The following is a 20,036-nucleotide window of genomic DNA, read 5'->3' on the forward strand; positions in this document are numbered from 1 at the left end:
TTCAGTGATCTGGTTCTGAAATACTTACTTATTAAAATAGTGCTTGAGACTACATTTCAAGACTGGGAAAAAAAACACTTCTAGTCCAAAATTCACTTCAAAACATGCTTTAAAAAGAACACTGTGTTACCTCCAGAATTCTTGACAGTCTGCATCATGAAAGCAATTTCTAAGAAATAGACTAAGTCAAAAGTGGAGGCCATACCTCTATTACAAACTTGGACAGAATCACCATGGAATAAAAACTTTAAAAACGATTTCTAGTTTGCCTTTTGAATGTTGTTGTTTTTTTTTTTTAACGTCCTATCAAAATTACCTTGGGAGCTTTTCTAAACTACACACATTCTCATCTGATTCCTAAAGAGATCTTATGATATATCACAATAGGGGCAAGGAGTGTATAAAGTGGAGGAAGTTGTCAGTGTTGCTTGAAAAGCTCCCTGCCAACCCCAGTGAAAACCACCATGCTATAGGATTCTTCACTTTTTACCCCCTTCATCTCAGCCCATTAGTAATTATGTTTACTCCAGTTATCTCTCTCATAGTCTCCATCTTACTCGATCTAACTCTACGGGCTTCTCTGGTTCCCACTATGGTTAACAGAGAGAGAGATTCCCTATAACCCTAATTCTAGTGATCGTTTTTATCCAATCAATACATTTCCTAAGTCAGGTCCACTCCACCCAATAACCAATCCCTAAGCCAAGGAGGCATTCCTGAGTGGGAAGGTATAAGGGAATCTCTGGGACCAAGAGATGACCAGGAGAACTGGGTGAGAAATGGGTAAGAAAATCAGTGACAAAGGCAGCAGACACAGACTGTTGTAAGAGGACGAGAAGCAGACTGGCACCCCAACACTGGGTACCTTTCTTCTCCAGCCAGAGCTCATGCATTCCTCTGGTTAATAGAGACCTACCAAGTACCGATCACATGTGCTGAGGAAGGGCACAAGAGGGAAAGGGCTCCTACCTTCCAGGAGTAACACTAATGGGGAAAAATCGTGCTTACATACATTACATAAATACAGCTATAGTCATCGCTATGAGCAAAACTACAAAGAGATTCGAGGGGCCAGGAGATGTGCTACCAGAGGGATGCCTGGGTGGCTCAGTCAGTAAAGCACCCAACTTCAGCCCAGGTCATTGTCTCATGATTCATGAGTTCAAGCCCCTCGTTGGGCTCTGTGCTGACTGCTCAGATAGCTAAGGTAACTAATTTATGTAGCAAGATGTGTTACCTGCTTAAATAACAAATATTGCCCTGAAAGTGAAAGCACTCACCAATTCTGAACTTCTGTTTGTGCCAATCCTTTAAGAAAAATGGTGGAAAGCTGTTGAAAAGTTGCAGCAGAGAAGAGAGAGGAGACATGATTTCATGAAGTGCACTCTGTGTGGACAGTGATGTCGGTGGGGCAAACTGACCGTGGGAAGACCAGTGAGGAAGCCACTCCAGTGGGCCAGGAGAAAGATGGCGGGGGCTGGACTATGGCGGCAGCAACAGAGTTGCAGGGAGAGGTAGATGGGGCCAGACGGAGACTTAGGAATGAGCATCCCAGGACAGGTTAAGTAGCTGCATGTGAGCACGGAAGTGGAAGGAGTTAAGAGAAGAGACCCTTCGTTTTCCCTAATCCACCTCCTCTACCTTCCCCTCCCAAGGTTCAGTATGTCAGAGTCTGAGGAGAGGGGGCAGTGAGGGGAAAGGGGCAACCCTGTACAAGTGGCAGTGACAAGGAAGACAGAGGATGACACAGCGGAGGTGGCCAGAGGGGATGGGCCTGTTTACAGAATAAATTCACTGAGTGAACAAATCAGTATAGATACTGAGAATAACAGAAACCAGGTTTGTCTCTGAGAAAGGATTTACAAACACGGAAAATGAGAAGGCCAGAAAGAATCTTAAGGTATTGGATTAAAATCGGAAGTGTCGATGTGAAAGCGTGAGTTTTGTTCCACATACGTACAATGATACACACACACAGATGCATTTGTAAACGTATGTTTATGTATGGATATATTTTTTCCAAGTCTGAATTTTAAGAAGGCCTAGAAACAAAGACACCTCATAGCAGTAAGCACAAAGAGCACTCAGATCCTGTCCTCTAAATACCAAAGGTTCCCCGAAGAAATGATTGATTCCAGAGCTAGCGGAGAGCAAGTACAAATTAAGCCAGAACATTGTGTGGTGTCAGAAGATAATGAAGGGCTCAAACAATGATAGAAATAGGTCCACAGAACACAGAAGCCGGCTTGAAGGGATGACACTGGCCAGACCTAGGAGGACTTCAGCATCCAAACAAACAATGCAAATAACAGAAGCAGGAGTGTCACATTAAGACCCACTGAAGTTATTCATCACAATAATGGCAGAAATACGTACATACACATGTGTGGGAGAACGGAAAGAGCTTCCTCACGATAGAGTGCCAAAAAATACCAAAGGCCTGTGTTTCCACAGCTCATGAGGTAGGATTTTCACATTTTTAAAGAGGTGTAAACAAAACAGAAAGAATGTGTAACAGAGACCGTACGTGGCCTACAAAGCCCAAGATATTTATTATCTGATCCTTTTACAGAACGTGTTCGTCAACCTCTGACAGAGAAGGAATAATATACACAGATGATCCTCGCACGGCAGCCCTCCTCAACGTTGCTGGGGGGGCTTCATGAGGAAGCGGCACACAGACCCGGCTGGAGCCTCCCCTACAAAACCAAAGCCCCATATTCTTTAAAACTGTCAAGGACGTGAAGTACAAAAAAAAGACCGAGGAACTGTTTTGTACTGGAAGAGGTTCAAGAGATAGAAAAACAATACACAACACAGGATACTGAATAAGAGCCTGGAGCTAAGGTAAGTGAGAATTCTGGGGGACTACTTGAAAAATTCCACTGAAAATTTAATGATTCAGAAAAGTGCTAGAACAAAATATAAGAGGGGCACCTGGCTGGCTCAGCTGATTAAGCATCCAACTCTGGATTTCGGCTCGGGTCATGATCTCACGGTTTGTGGGACAGAGCCCCACATGGGCTCTGCACCGACAGCACAGAGCCTGCTTGGGATTCTCTCTCTCCCTCTCTCTGCCCCTCTCCCACCGTGTGCTCTCTCTCAAAAAGTAAATAAATAGACCTATTTTTCAGTTAAAAAAAATATATGTATATACCCCAAAACGAACGTGTGAAATTTAATAGCTCAGGTAAACAAAGGGCTAGAAGGCACACAACTTGGGCGGGAACTGGGAAAAACTTAACCAAGAAAAGAAACCATGCTCAAGTATAAAGATGAACATGACATAAACCCAACAGAGGCGCCTGTCAGTTAAGCGTCCAACTCTGGATTTCGGCTCAGGTCATGATCTCGCGGTTCATGAGTTTGAGCCCTTCACCAGGTTCTGTGCTGACAGCTCGGGGCCTGGAGCCTTCTACGGATTCTGGATCTCCCTCTCTCTCTGCCCTGCCCCCACTCATGCTCTTTCTCAAAAATAAACAAACATTCAAAAATAATAATAAAAGAAAATAACATAAACCCAATCAAAGGAAGACTTTTTTCTAAGGGCCAGGATTAAAACGGATGTTCTAAGTAATACCCAGAGGCCTCACGGAAGTTCCCTGATATACTTTGTAAGCTCCCTCTGACAGTCTTTCCATAAATACTAATACGATAATTTAGGGTTCTTTTCTATCATTTTGAAATTATACGGCTCCAGAAGCACATGTGTGTGTGTATGTGAAAGAGAGACAGACAGATGCTCCATATCCTTTGCTTAATGACATTCAGTAAGCAGAACTGTTAGCCCTTAATCTTCAGAATTACATTGGTCAATTTAAGATAAGAACTGGAAAATATCCACAAATACCCTCAGGATTTAGCAACTTGAAAGCCAGTGGAGATCTCAGCAAGATCAGCCTCAGTGGCATTTTAGGACAGATACCACATTGGGTTAAAGAGGAAACGGGCCAGAAAGGAGGAATAGTTGGTAACAATAACTCTTTTTATTACTTTATTTTTTAATGGTTGTTTTTGAAGGAGACAGAGATAGAGCGTGATTGGGGGAGGGGCAGAGAGAGAGGGAGACCCAGAATCCGAAGCAGGCTCCAGGCTCCGAGCTGTCCGCACAGAGCCTCACAGGAGCTTGAACTCACGGGCTGTGAGGTCATGACCTGAGCCGAAATCGGATGCTTAACCGACTGAGCCACCCAGGCGCCCCTATAGCAGTAACTCTTTAAAGGAGTATGGCCATGAAGGGAGATACGCAGCCCAGAGACACTTTGATATGTTTGTATTTTGTGCTTTTTTTTTTTTTAATGGGGTAAAGAATACACGAATGCTGATTAGAAGGATCTAGTAGAGAAGAGGGTTAAAGATTTAGGAAAGAGGGGTGCCTGGGTAGCTCAGTCAGTAAAGCGTCTGACTTTGACTCAGGTCATTATCTCACACACGGTTCATGAGTTCGAGCCCCACATCGGGCTCTGTGCTGATAGCTCAGAGCCTGGAGCCTGCTTCGGATTCTGTCTCTCTCCCTTGCTCTCTGGCCCTCCCCCACTCACGCGCTCTCTCTCAAAAATGAAGAAACATGAAAAAAATTATAAAAATAAAAACCAAAGGACTCAAGAGAGAGGAAAAAATTAGCATTTGAATGAGATTCCTAAGGAGCGAACAGGAAGAAGACGCGAAGAAACATGGGAGAGATCTGTCTCTGCAGGAGAAGGGACAGTTCATCAATCGTAACAGGAGGGAAAGACAGCTCAGGTGTGGATGTAAACAGGTCTACAGATGTGGCAGACAGACACTGGGATAATTACCACTGGAGGTTGATTTTCTCTGCCAAGCATGGGGGAAAGTCATTTACTGAGGATGCAGGAGAAAAATGTGGGTTGGAGGTTTAAGGGAAGAAAACAAGGGACCAAAGGGAGAGGTGCAACAACGAGCAGGCAACAGAAAGATGAGACCGGTGATCAAAAAGAGTATTTTCATAAATCATATGAGCAAGGGTTGTATTTGTTTAACAGACTGTTAAATTGATACAACCATGTTAACACATCTTCATACATAATTATCTTCTACACACCAAGTCACTACAACCATGTGAGCAAAGAAGTAGACAACCAATCAAAATATAAAAGCTGCAAAACCACAGACGCCTGAACACTAACATGAATTCACTTTATAATTAATTCATGATAAATACATTTAGCAGAAAATCTGAAAGAGGGAGCTCAGGAAAAGTCAGGGAACACTAAATGTAAACCAAAACAAATGCTGTACCCTACCCACTAGCACCCATTAGCACTTCCAAATGATTTTTAAAACCATTTCCCAACAGTCCCAAGGTTTTCCAGCCCCAGTTTTGAAAATTTTACTTTAGGAGAAAATTATTGTTCTCACCAAATATATTACTCTGATATTTCTGTGTCCTACTTATCCGGTGAGATTTACTCTGTTCGTGGCACAATTCTTCAAATTCGGTGTTTAAATATACCCAGATATATCCCTAAAAGATGCTCCGCTTACCGATATTGCTGTTATCCTGAGAGAATCAACAGTGGAATGTCTGAATAAGAACCATAAAACGGGTCCAATTTCTCCTGTAATAAAGCCCTGGGCCTGAGCAGAAAAGGTAGTGCAGACATTTTCAATAATCTTTGCTGCCATGTGATTCACAACACGTTCTTCCTAGAGAAGGAAAGAGAGAAGAATAAAAGGGAGTTATTTAGGGGTTCCTGAGTAGCTGAGTCGATTAAGCATCCAACTTCGGCTCAGGTCATGATCTCACGGTTCATGAGTTCGGGTCCTGTGTCGGGCTCTACGCTGACAGCTCAGAGCCTGGAGCCTGCTTCGGATTCTGTGTCTCCCTCTCTCTCTGCCCCTCCCCCACTCATGCTCTGTCTCTCTCTCTCTCAAAAATAAACATTAAAAAATATTTTTAAAAAAGGGGGGGAGTTATTTACCAAAAGATATATACATACATATCATTTCTATACAACCACTGCAGATAAAGGCCTGATAACAAGAGTCTTTCATCTGACCCTGCGTGTTTTATGTATTTCAGTAGGTGTAATCATTCCCTTAGGCTATTATGAAATTATTACAATTTAATCACTAAACCAGTTTAATCATTTCATCACTAAAATCTAGCATAACATAATTTTAATATATTTTAATAAAAAGACTGACTGGAAAACCGTATGGAGGTTCCTCAGAAAGTTAAAAACAGAACTACCTATGATCCAGCAATTGCCCTACTAGGTATCTACCTCAAAGACACAAAAACAGTGATTCAAAGGAAGACATGCACCCCCATGTTTCTAGCAGCACCATCAACAATAGCCAAAGTATGGAAAGAGCCCAACTGTCCATTGACTGATGAATGGATAAAGAAGATGTGGTATACACACACACACACACCCAAATTACCCATCAAAAAGAATGAAATCTCGCCATGTGCAATGATGTGGATGGGGCTAGAGAGTAATGCTAAGCTAAATAAGTCAGTCAGAGAAAGACAAATACCATATGATTTCACTCCTATGTGGAATTTAAGAAACAAAACAGACGGACATGGCAGGGTTAGGGGTGGGGGGTTAAACCATGAGACAGACTTTTAATTATAGGGAACAAACTGAGGATTACCAGAGGGGAGGTGGCCAGGGAGACAGGTAGAACAGGGTGATGAGGACTAAGGAGGGCACCTGGGATGAGCACCAGGTGTTGCACGTAAGTGACGACTCACTAAATTCTACACCTGAAACGATTACGCTGTATGGTAACTAACTGGAATTGAAATGAATACTTAAGGAAAAAAATTTGTAAAGGCTGAAACCATCTGAAACATATGCAGTATGAGCAGAATGTAAAAATGAAGAGAATTTTAAAATCTGAAGGACAAAGCAAAACAAGCTTCAGGAATCACTCAGGGCTGGGAGTATTAGTGTAGCAATCAGCCAAAGAGCATTTAAAAAACAAAGCAATGTCTTAGGAAAGGTATTGCCTCTGTGGTGTGATACCAGACTAAAGGCTACTCCAGGCTGTCATAACAATGCTTAAAAGCTAGCCTCAAAAAGGATCAAACTGCTTCCACGTAACTTGGATGAGTTCAAGAAAAAGCACACAAGCACTTTAAAAAAAAAAAAAAAAACTTTTTTTTTTAAATAAAATCTTTAAAAAAGAATACAAACACTCCAGCACCTAACAATATAAAAAGCACAATGTCCAACATCCGCTTAATATGGCCACACACGCGAAGACACAGAAAAACAGGACTCCTAGGAAGAAAACTCAATCAGTAAAATGACACAGGTGACAGACTCAGAAGAAAAATATATTAAAATGGACAGTATAGTTTATACACTCAAGAAAGAAGAAGAAAGCATAGCATAAGCATGACAAAAAGGTGAAATCAGGGTGCCTGGGTGGCTCAGTCGGTTAAGCATCCAACCTCGGATTTTGGCTCAGGTCATGATTCCAGGGTTGTGGGATCAAGCCCACATCAGGCTTCGCACTGACCGTGCTTGGGATTCTCTCTCTTCCATTCTCTCTGCCCCTCCCCCTGTGCACGCACACGCTCTCTCAAAATAAACTTTTAAGAAAGTGAAATAGAAGATACAAAAATGGCCTGAAAGGCTAGAAATTAGTCTTATAATGAAAAATACACTGAGTTCGATTAACAGATTAGACTCTGCAGATCCAATGATTAATGAACTTGAAGGCATGGCAATTAGCAATAAAAACTATCCAAACTAAGCACAGAATGAAAATTGGGGGGGGGGGGGGGGGACAATGGAACAGAGCATCTTAGCATCAGTGAACCATATAGGACAACTTCAAACAACCTAATGTACGTGCAGTGAAAATCCCAAAGGTGACAGGAGTGGGGGAAGGTTGAAATACTGGCTGAAAAGTTTTAAATTCATAAAAACTGGTAACTGTCAATTTAAGAAATTCAATGAACCTCAAGAGGGAAGGAACAACAACAACAACAACAAAATCACACCAAGGCACATCATAAACTGCTAAAAAGCAGTACTAAAAAGAAATACTTAAAAGCAGCTAGAGTAAAAAGACACATTATGTAGAGAGGAAGAACAATAAGGTTGATGGGACACTTTTCATCAGAAAAGTAGATTCCAAAAGAAAGAAGATTCCAGAGCAAAGAGTATCTCCAAGGGATAAAGGTCATTTCACAAGAGATAAAAAAGTCATTCAACAAGAGAATATAACAATCCTAATTATTTATGCCCCTTAATAATGGAACTTCAAAATACCTGAAGCAAAACCTGATAAAACTGAGAGAATAGAAAAATCCACAATTTTAGCTGGGAAATTCAATACCCTCTACTCGGTCACTGACAGAACAAGAAGCCAGAAAGTCAGTAAGGATACAGAAAGATAACACTATCAACCAACTTCCACACTGACAGAATACTCAACAAAGGTAAAATACAATGTTTTTTTTTTTTCAAGATCACACAAAACATTACCATGTTACAGTATACACCGACCCATAAAACATCCCACGAAACTCTGTACTCATGAGTTAATTGGAGATGAGTCACAGACTTAAGTGGGAAAGCTAAGCCAAAAACCTTCTAGAAAAGATCATAAAGAGTATCTTAGCTATTTTGAGGTAGGCAAAGCTTTGTTAGGAAAAAGGCACTAAGCATAAAAGAAAAAATTGTTAAATTAACACTCATAAAAATTGTAAATTTATCCTCATGACACCATTATTGCCTCATCGTGTCTTAGACTAGGAGGAAATGTTTACAATACGCACATACTGAATACCTGAATATTTTATGTAAGTTCTATGTCAACTGAAATATTGACAATTACATTAAAAATTCTATGTAGAATACAATCCCATGTTTGTTTAACAAGAACATACGCATATGTAAATATCTAAGTTAAAAAAAAAAAGCATAGAAAGAGATAGATACAATACCTATTAACAATGAGTATAATAGGTGTGAGTTGTGGGGTCCAATAGTTCTATTTTAGACATTGCTTAAATTGTTACAGTACATACGTAAATTTTTTCAATCAAAAAATTATGTATTTTTCATGAAAATGCAAAAAAAAGTAGGAAGATACTGAGTTATAGATCTAGGTTCAAATCATTCTACCAACTGTATACCCCTGGGCATTTTCACCTCTGTGCTTTAGCTTCTTCATCTATAAAAATATGACACAAAGCAGTTTGGAAATTACATAACATACGCGGATACTTAACCTAGGTCATAAAAAATAGCATATTTTTTAAGTAATATATTTTTAACATGTTAGCTTCACTTCCAATTATTAGGATCACAAAGTATGAATTATAAGGCTGCTAGAAAAACAGTTTTAAAGTTACCTGAACTTCTTCAATGCTTCCTCCCCATTCCTGATGTTTCCTCCCTTGTGGCTAGAATATAACCCTTTCATCCTCTCTCTGTTCCTTTATTCATTATACCCAAGAGAAAAGAAAATGCTTCACCTAGTTGGTAAATTTGAAAACAATAAACAGCATGCCTAACCACTCAGCTCAACTCCTTCCCCTTTTTCCTTGAACCCAGGCCAATCCACACAGAGTCGTTTTCTCATATTCCCCATCTCAAGTCTTACCTAGAGAGGTACTCCACTTGGAAAGTGCATCTGTACCTGAGGGGTGCAAAGATTCCCTGAGGTGGGAGTGCAATATAAGGAAACCTACTTGCCCACAGATACCAAGCTATGTCCTCCACCCTCCCTAGCTCTCAGTACATCCATGTATGACATTTTGGTCTTTTATGCCTTGTTCTGTGTCTTCTCATTAGGTTCTGAAACCTTTGCCCTGCGATGTAGAGGTGGGGAGCAAAGTGCTATCTGGGGGGAAGAACTTTCTCAAATACCTTAACATGTGCTTTCCATCACAACCATCAGCCAAATCCTAGAGGACTCATTCCTATTACTTGAAAAACACCACTATTTTAGCACTCAGGTTGGAAAGGAGCCATGTGTCATCCCAGTGCTCTATAAACTCACTGAGGCTGTCAGGTCAATTCAACTTGCTACTACCTGAAACGAGCTATCCTGGTCCCTCTGAAATCCCCTGTGGGATGCAATACAAGCAGTAAGATTGGTGTTATTTTCTGCCTAATTAACTCTTCAGAAGGGATAACTGGACTGAACTAATATCCATCACTTAAATCAAAGACCTATTTCATCATATTATGAGGATAAAAGTTATGATGATTAGGAAATGATCCTATGAAAATAAGCCTATGATGATTATGCTTATTAATGAAGAGTTATACTCATTTTTAATAATGGTAAGTAGATCTAATAATGTATTGTGGGCAGTCTTAAAAAAAATTTCACTGCCAATGTTATTTTAGTCTGCATGCCTACTTCTTCAAAAAGGAGTATCAAAATTAACATCTAAAATATTGACATTAGGGGTGCGTGGGTGGCTCAGCCCATTAAACACCTGACTCTTGATTTTAGCTCAGGTCATGATCTCACGGTTATGAGATCAAGCCCCACGTCAGGGTCTGCGCTGGGCTTGGAGCCTGCTTAAGATTTCCTCTCTCTCTGTCCCTCTGCCTCTCCCCTCCTCAAAAAAATACTGACATTATTTTCACATTTGTTGGTTTAGCAAAACTGTGATCTTTCTTCTAAAGACTCCAAGGTATCTGGAGTTTATTTTCCCTGGTTTACTGTTTTAGTAACTCATTAAATCAAGAAAACAGGATTTCTATTTCTTACAATATAGTGGGCTAGATATCTGGACAACTCTATTCCTCCAAAACCAATCCAAATGCTAAATTTAAGATAAGAAAATAAACAAACCTTTTTAAAAGCATCAGTGAACTAGGACCAAATTGTTAGGCCAGTGACTGTATAGGCAAGAACTCTGAGAGATACCCTCAGAGATATCCAGAGCACTTAAGCTGATGTTTACCCTGAGAGCACTTGTCTAACAAGGTGAACAAAAGGAATGAGAGGGCAGGCGAGTACCCACACAAGTTGGAAGTTAGATGAAGAACCAGCACCAAGTAAATCTAGAGCTCCCAGTGGCCACAACCAAATATAATAGGGATGAACAAAAAGTAACTTTTCCATCTTCCTGACTCCCCACTGATCTGAGTTGGGGGCTGCAGGTGTATGTTAGGGAAAGGAGATTGCAGGGAAAAAAGCCCAAAAGCTAAAAGTGTAAGTAGGCCCTCACTTGAATTACAGAGTATCTCCTTCAAAAGAGCCACAGTTGGTCTAACAGCTAATTTCTTAACAGCGACAAGTGTAGTCAGAAGACACGAAAACAATACCTTTAATTGTTAAAAATACTGTCAACCCACAATTGTATTCACAGAAAAAAATGTATTTTAACAAGAGCAACAGAATAGCCATTAAAAGAATAAAAATAATCATTAAAAAAGCAAACCAAAAGGACATGAAGAAAAAATAAACACAAAACAGAATAAACAAAAGCAGAAAATAAGATGCCATCTATAAATACAACTATACCAACAACTACAATAAACATAAATGGACTAAATACTAAAGAAAAACTATAAAGCAGAAATTTTGTTAAACACTGTACAAAGAGACACATCAAAAATAAATTCATTTGGGGACACCTGGGTGGCTCAGTCGGTTAAGCATCCGTCTTCAGCTCAGGTCATGATCTCATGGTTTGTGAGTTCGAGCTCCACATCAGGTTCTGTGGTGACAGCTCAGAGCCTGGAACCTGCTTCAAATTCTGTGTCTCCCTCCCTCTGCCCCTCTCCCACTTGTGTTATGTCTCTCTCTTTCAACAGTAAATAAAAACATTAAAAATTTTTTTAAATTTATTCAACTAGAAAGGCTAAAAATAAGAGAATGAAAAAAGAAATATCAGTCATATCTAATACAACAAAGGATGGTATAAGCAAATTAATATCAAAGAGCATAAGCTTTGGACAAAAAGCATTACCGTTGATTTTTTAAGGTAACAACATAATGATAAAAATGTCAGTAAACCAAGGGAAATATAATCTAAATTTTTATGTATCTAATTACCAATATTCAAAATACATAAAAGCAAAATACAACAAAATTGCAATTCTACCAAGGAAAGCATTTAAAAACATGTCTCAGTAACTGATAAAATAGAGCAAAAGCAATCAGCATAGATACAGAAGACTTGTATCCCTGTCAATCAGATTAACAAGCCTGACCTAATGGGCAGAAAAAAACTTTATCCAACAATGGCAGAATTCACCATTTTTTCCCTGAATATACACACATACTGAGTCATGAAAGAAGTCTCAACAAATTCTAAATGACTGAAATCATACATATACCGTTTCCTCTAAACATGACAAGTTAAAAATAATAATAAAAAGATAAATAGAAAAACTATAAGGATAGGTATGAAATGAGAAAGAAACAAAAGAGCTACAGGATTATTAAGAGTACAAAGCATGTAATGGGATAAAAATAAGTCAAAAGAATGTGAAAATTTAAACAGAAATCCAACCAATATAAATCCTTGAAAGGTATTATTGACGTTCCACCAGTTTTTACATACTGAATACAGCAGAGCCAAACTGAAACCTCCTCTGTGAAGTCACCTGCCACAGGAGGAGAGGATATGCAACCTCACCCTTGCATGTAAAATGCAATGCTGCGTGCTTCTTACCTTACACCACCTCTCTGGAAGCTGATCTATCTCACTTGGTGCTAAGGGTCCCTTCCTCACGCCATTCTCAACGGTTCACTTCAAGACACATCAGGTAACTCCATCCTTAATAAGCCCTTTTGCCTCCTACTGAATAGGGTTCAAAACATTTCAGATGGTGGCTCTCTGGTCCTCCCCATTCGGCAGACAACCACGACTTCTGGTGCGGTGCCAGTCACGTCCCCAAGACACGATGGTGAAGGTCAGAGTGAATGAATTCGGCTGTATCGGGCACCTGGTAACCAGGGCTGCTTTTAACTCTGGCAAAACATGTATTGTCAGCATCAATGACCCCTTCGTTGACCCCAACTACATAATCTACGTGTTCCAGGATGATTCCACCCACAGCAAATTCAACGGCACAATCAAGGCTGAAAACTGAAACCTTGTCGTCAACGGAAAGCCTCTCTCCCGTCAGCATCAAACGGGGCGATGCTGGTGCTGAGCACGTTGCAGAATCCACCGGGGTCTTTTCCACTATGGAGAACGCTGGGGCTCAGTTGAACGGTGGGGCCCAGAGGGATCATCATCTCTCCCCCTTTTGCTGATGCCCTGTGGTTGTGATGGGCAGGAACAACGAGAAGACTGCCAGCAACGCTTCCTGCTGTCCCAACTACTTGGCCCCTCTGGCCAAGACCATCCATGACCATCCCAGCACCATGGAGAGAATCGCGATTCGTGACTCCGTGCCATCACTGCCACCCACAAGACTGGGGACAGTCCCTCTGGGAAGCTGTGGCACGACAGCCCAGAGGCTTCCCGTAACGTCATCCCTGCTGCTACTGGCACCACCGTGGCTACAGGCAAGGTCGTCCCTGAGCTGAACGGAAAGCTCACTGGCATGGCCTTCCATGTCCCCACCTCCAACCCATCAGTCACAGATCTGACCTGACGCCTGGAGAAAGCTGCCTGCCAACAGGATGACATCAAGAAGGTGGCAAAGCAGGCACGGAAAGGCCCCCTCAAGTGCCTCCCGGGCTACCCTGAGGACTGGGCTATCTCTTGCAACTTGAACAGTGACACCCACTCTTCCACCTTCAATACTAAGGCTGGCATTGCTCATTGGTAAAGCGGTCAAGCTCATTTCCTGGCAATAAATTTGGCTACAGTAACCAGGTGGCGGACATTATGGTCCACGTGGCCTCCAAAGAGTAAGAGCCCCCTGAGCCACCAGCCTCAGCAAGAGCAAGAGGCAGAGAGATGCCCTCAGGTGCTGGATGTCCATGCCCCAACTCAACCCCCAATACACTGTGAATCTCTTAACCGCTACACAGTTTCCATCCCAGGTCCCCTGAAGAAGGGGGGAGGCTCAGGAGCCCTTCCTTGTCACATACCATCAGTAAAGTACACTGTACCCAGCCAAAAAGAAAAATTATGGCTAGTTTAACAAAGAAAACACTGGATCATTCATAGTCCACATACATGATGCCACCTCTCACTGCAGAAACACCAACAGAGTGGTGAGGACCCAGAAAGAACCTGATGTTGAGGCACACACGTTTCTTCATCAGAACATTAAACTGTGACAGGAACAAAATCAGAAAATCTAACTCTACATTTTCACTTTTATCAAAAGCCAAGAATTTTAAACTAATTTTTCCCTGTGTTTTAGGCCTAAAACATTTCAAAGATAATACATTTAATGTCTAACATCTCTAGTACTTCTAATTTGAGCCTGGTCTTTTCCAATTAAACACAAAAGCAACTTTAACACTAGTTTTCATTTTTAAAAAAAGAGAGAGAACTCTAATTTCAAAATGCAAATTAAATTTCCTCTTAAAATAAGTGTTACTTCAAAATTATCTAATAAGCTGTTATTCAGAAAAAAATGAAGCCAATGGTTTATATGTTTTTTGGACCTCATTTTTTTTTAATTTTTTTTTTTAACATTTATTTATTTTTGAGACAGAGACAGAGCATGAACGGGGGAGGGGCAGAGAGAGAGGGAGACACAGAATCGGAAGCAGGCTCCAGGCTCTGAGCCGTCAGCCCAGAGCCCAACGCGGGGCTCGAACTCACGGACCGTGAGATCGTGACCTGAGCTGAAGTCGGACGCCCAACCGACTGAGCCACCCAGGCGCCCCTGGACCTCATATTTTTAACTACAACTTATGCATTGTGAGTTCAGCACCTATAATCACACACCGACTATTATGCAGGTTATCAAAACAGATGTGGTTGATTAGATACAAACATACAAATAATCTTCTCCCGTAAATATGGGGAAATTCCCTAGGAGCTGCTTCTGGCTTGTCATTGTAGAATATTAGGCTACTACCTACCCAGATAAAAATAAACACTTCAGGGGTACCTGGGTGGCTCAGTCGGTTAAGTCTCCGACTTGGGCTCAGGTCATGAGCTCATGGTTTGTGGGTTCAAGCCCCGCATCAGGCTCTGTGCTGACAGCTCAGAGCCCGGACCCTGCTTCGGATCCTGTGTCTCCCTCTCTCTCTGCCCCTCCCCTGCTCACGCTCTCTCAAAAATGAGTAATCGTTAACAAAAAATTTTTTAATATAAAAATAAACACTTCAGGGGCGCCTGGGTGGCGCAGTCGGTTAAGCGTCCGACTTCAGCCAGGTCACGATCTCGCGGTCCGGGAGTTCGAGCCCCGCGTCGGGCTCTGGGCTGATGGCTCAGAGCCTGGAGCCTGTTTCCGATTCTGTGTCTCCCTCTCTCTCTGCCCCTCCCCCGTTCATGCTCTGTCTCTCTCTGTCCCAAAAATAAATAAACGTTGAAAAAAAAAAAATTTAAAAAAAAAAAAAATAAATAAACACTTCAAAGAAAGGTCAGCTTTCTCACCCTCCTTATCCCACGCACATATAAACATACATCACGTAAGCTCATTGCCAAATATTCCTGAGATCAATACAGCAATGACCCCAAGGGGGCAACTGCTCCTTAGTACTGTATACAACATTAAGGTCAAAGCAACGGAAGGGAAAGTTGTCAGACTCAGAGGCGGCCCAAGTCAGAAGCTCATGGAAGGTCATGAAGCACAAGTACCCTCCTATACAGGAAACACCACCAGGTGGGTCACCTAGACCTTGGCCAACACCAAACCACTGAAGAGTAGCATGTGTAGGATTGAAATCCACATCCTCTGACTCTCAGCTGAAGGTCTTTGAAATGCCAACCCCAACTCTGAAACAGATTCAGTATCCTCATAGATACCTTTTCTTCCACACTGCCACACTCCTTTTTCAGCAGTCACATAAGATCTTCCGAACTGCTTGTGTGACCCACCATATGTCTCTTACTCTCTACTTCTCTTCTCTCCCTTGAAGCACTGACATCTGTCACAAGGACAAAAACATCTGACTCGTATCTCTATCACCATTGTTAAAGTTACAGAAATCGTGTTCAGAAAGTAGGCTGTTTGGAAAACACCATCATAATATCTTAGAGAACTTTAAAAAGAGAAAACCTACTGAAAATGATCTTAAACTCCTGACACTCTCAGTGTAAGCCCACAGCTTCCTCTCCCACAGTGCATCACACACAACATGCCATAGGGTAGGTCTGTGGGCAAATTACTTTGAAAATGCTGTATATTCTCCCAAGTAGTTCATAATTACAAGCTCTGAAAAGTACTAACAACAAATCAAACTGCTCAACCTTGTTTAATCTGGTGTCTCTAAGTATTTGACTAGAAAATGCTTTATTCTTTTAACACCTATAAATAATCCCAGGCAAAGCTAATTTTCTATGCATTATGAACAAAAAGTTTATAAATTAAAACTGCAGTTGGCGTCTAAAAAGAAGTCTACATATCAAATTAAGATGAAGTAAAATTTCTTTAAAAAATGAAGTAAAATTTCTATACTGCTTTCTTCCCAATGCAGAAATTAAAGAAAAGGGCTAAAAATTGAATCAATTTGGCCCATATTCAACAAGACCCATTACAAAGTTTTGATGTGGAAAAAAAAAAATCAGTAATTGAGGCAAAAGAACATCTCCATATATTTAAAACAATAGAAACAGCACAACAATGTGAACGTACTCAATACCACAGAACTATATATACTTAGTGGTCAAAGTGGTTTAGTTTTATGTTACCGTGTGTTTTACCACAATTTTTTTAACCCAAAGAGAAACAGGACAAACCACTTTCTTGACAATAAGGTAATGCAACTTTGTTACTTTAACAAATAAAAAAAAAAAGGCAATAAAATCCCACCCACATGAAAAAGTTTTAACCACCTCATAAACAACCCTGGATCAAGGACAAATTTAAAGCTAGAACTAGGGACTATCAATAAAATAGCAATAATGGAAACACTACATGTCAAAACTAGTGAGATACAGCTAGCATGGAACGAAAAGTTAATAGCCTGAAATGTCTTACTGAGTACACAAGAAAGAAACCAAAGCAAATGAAGTTACCAAAACAACAATAAAAGGCTGGTATACAGAACTAAGGATAAAAAAAAATTTCTTTCCTAAAAACTGAAGGCAGGGCAGCATCTTAATTTATCTTTACCTTTCCTGCACCTAGCGGTACATAATAGATGTTTCATAAATGTTATCTGTAAAGAATGCGACCTACATCTGGGAGGTAGCTTAAGCAATAAATTAAATACATCGGCTGAATGTCATCAAGAATTCAAAGGAACTTCAATCAGTTATCTTCAGGTTTTTTTTAATCAAATGTATCATTCTCCTATTATTGGTCTTCTCATTGAGTATGCATTCCATTTGCTACTAATATCAACCGATTTTTCTCAAGTTTATTTGCAGATGTGTTCTTAACATCCAAACAGGCAAACCTGAAAAGGTGAATCTAAAAACTACATGCAAGTGAAAGGAACAAAATTAACTGAGAAACTCTTGAGAAAGATTATGTTAGTAGGGGAAAACTCCCCATATCCTTACTATTAAATAGGAAGTATTAATTTAGATAGTATGACACAGAGACAGATAATAGACCAACAGAACCACAGAGCCCAGGAAAAGACACTGATGTCACAAGGGGACACTGCAGAGCAGTGGGAAGAGGGTGACTTTCTCATTAAAAAATTGTGGGAGAACTCATTACCCATATATATATATTTTTTTAAGATAAAACTACCCAGGGGTGCCTGAGCGACTCAGTTGGTTAAGCATCCCACTCCTGATTTCAGCTCAGATCTTGATCTCGTGGTTTGTGAGTGCAAGCCCTGTGTCAGGCTCTGTGCTGACAGTGCGGAGCCTGCTTGAGATTATCTCTCTCCTTCTCTCTGCCCCTCCCCTGCCCATGCACTCTTTCAAAAATAAAAACATTTTTAAAAAGATAAAACTACCCATACACAGCAGCGCACACACAGAACAATTACAAATAAAGTTCTAAATAAAGGAAAAATAAAACTTTTATTTATTTTTTAATTTTTTTTTTTTAACATTTATTTACTTTTGAGACAGAGAGAGACAGAGCATGAACGGGGGAGGGTCAGAGAGAGAGAGGGAGACACAGAATCTGAAACAGGCTCCAGGCTCCGAGCTGTCAGCACAGAGCCCGACGAGGGGCTCGAACTCACAAACCGCGAGATCATGACCTGAGCCGAAGTCGGACGCTTAGTCAACTGAGCCACCCAGGCGCCCCAAACTAAAACTTTTAGAAGAAAATGGAATAGACCATCTAATGATGGTGAAGTAGAGAAGCATATGAGACACAAAAAGCCAATCATGACAGAAAAAATTGATAAATTTAGCTACATTAAAATGAGGAACTTCTGCTTATCATCAGATATTGTAAGAAAATGAAAAGCCCTTGGGGCACCTGGGTGGCTCAGTTGGTTAAGAAAATGAAAAGCCCAACCACCATCAGAAAGGATCTAGTAACACATATAAACCAAAGATTAGTATCCAAAATACACAAACATTCCAATGGATGAAGTGCCAACGGCATCTGCGTTTTTTTTTCAAACAGTTCAGCAAACAAATGAATATAAATAAATGAATAAATGCATGTACATATGAATATATACATACACACCTATATTACAACAAAGCAAGGAGAGCAAAATGTTAAAAACCGTTGACACTAAGTGATGGAAATAAAGGTCATTGTAGTCTTCTTTCCTTTTCTAGTTATTTCAAACATTTTATAACAGGCTTGTGGTAAGGGAGGCAGTGTAGAGAATTCCTACAAAGCAACAGAAATCCCCCCCCCAACAAAACAAGATAAATAAAAAAGGATGGTGACCATATTAGTAATCACAAAAATGCATATTAAAGCTATTATAAGGAAACATTTAATGCCCAGAAGATTGACAAAAATTTAAAGTCTGACTAGATCAAATGTTCAAGACATGGGTTCAAGGGTACTCCTATACCCTACTGGTGGGAATACAAACTGATACAACATGTGTCTGAGTGTATTGAGGCACATTCCAACAACATACAATGCAGTAGTATAAATGAACTATAGTTTACACAATTGGCATGTATCAACTTCAACCTAATTTTGAGCAAAATAAAGTCTCCACAGGATTTGGTGCCATTTATTTATATAAAGTTCAGCCTTAAGAACCAATCAAAGATGCAAACGTGATAAAGAAATACTTGGGAATGTTTATCATAAAGTAAGAATAGTGGCTACTCCTTGCAAGAAAAGAGCAAGCTGCCATCCAGGAGGAACAGAGAAGAAATGTTACCAGTTTTTTTTTTTTTTTTTTTTTTGTTTTTTTGGTTTTTTTTTAAAGAGAGTGGGTGTTGGGAATGCAAGCTGGTGCAGCCACTCTGGAAAACAGTATGGAGGTTCCTCAAAAAACTAAAAATAAAACTAACCTATGACCCAGCAATTGCACTATTAGGCATTTATCCATGGGATACAGCTATGCTGTTTCGAAGGGACACATGCACCCCCATGTTTATAGCAGCACTATCAACGATAGCCAAAGTATGGCAAGAGCCCAAATGTCCATCGATGGACGAAGGGATAAAGAAGATGTGGTACACACACACACACACACACACACTGGAGTATTACTCGGCAATCAAAAAGAATGAAATCTTGCCATTTGCAACTACGTGGATGGAACTGGAGGGTATTATGCTAAGTGAAATTAGTCAGTCACAGAAAGACAAAAATCCTATGACTTCACTCATATGAGGACTTTAAGAGACAAAACAGATGAACACAAGGGAAGGGAAACAAAAATAATATAAAAACTGGGAGGGGGACAAAACAGAAGAGACTCATAAACATGGAGAACAAACAGAGGGTTACTGGAGGGGTTATGGGAGGGGGGAATGGGCTCAATGGGTAAGGGGCATTAAAGAATCTACTCCTGAAATCATTGTTGCACTATATGCTAACTAATTTGGGTGTAAATTGAAAAAAATAAAAAATTAAATTAAATAAATAAAAATAAAAATAAAGAGAGTG

The 20,036-nt window shown here is 40.3% G+C and overlaps 1 protein-coding gene across 1 annotated transcript in view; it reads right to left on the reverse strand.

The window, feature by feature from the left end:
* The window catches only part of ULK4 (unc-51 like kinase 4), a 572,731-nt gene that overhangs the window by 450,658 nt on the left and 102,037 nt on the right, over positions 1-20,036 (reverse strand). The window contains 1 exon segment of the mRNA XM_030328370.2: positions 5,506-5,667. Within this exon segment, the coding sequence (XP_030184230.1) occupies positions 5,506-5,667 (162 nt within the window).

This window comes from Lynx canadensis, chromosome C2 (assembly GCF_007474595.2).
Source record: "Lynx canadensis isolate LIC74 chromosome C2, mLynCan4.pri.v2, whole genome shotgun sequence".
NCBI lineage: Eukaryota > Metazoa > Chordata > Mammalia > Carnivora > Felidae > Lynx > Lynx canadensis.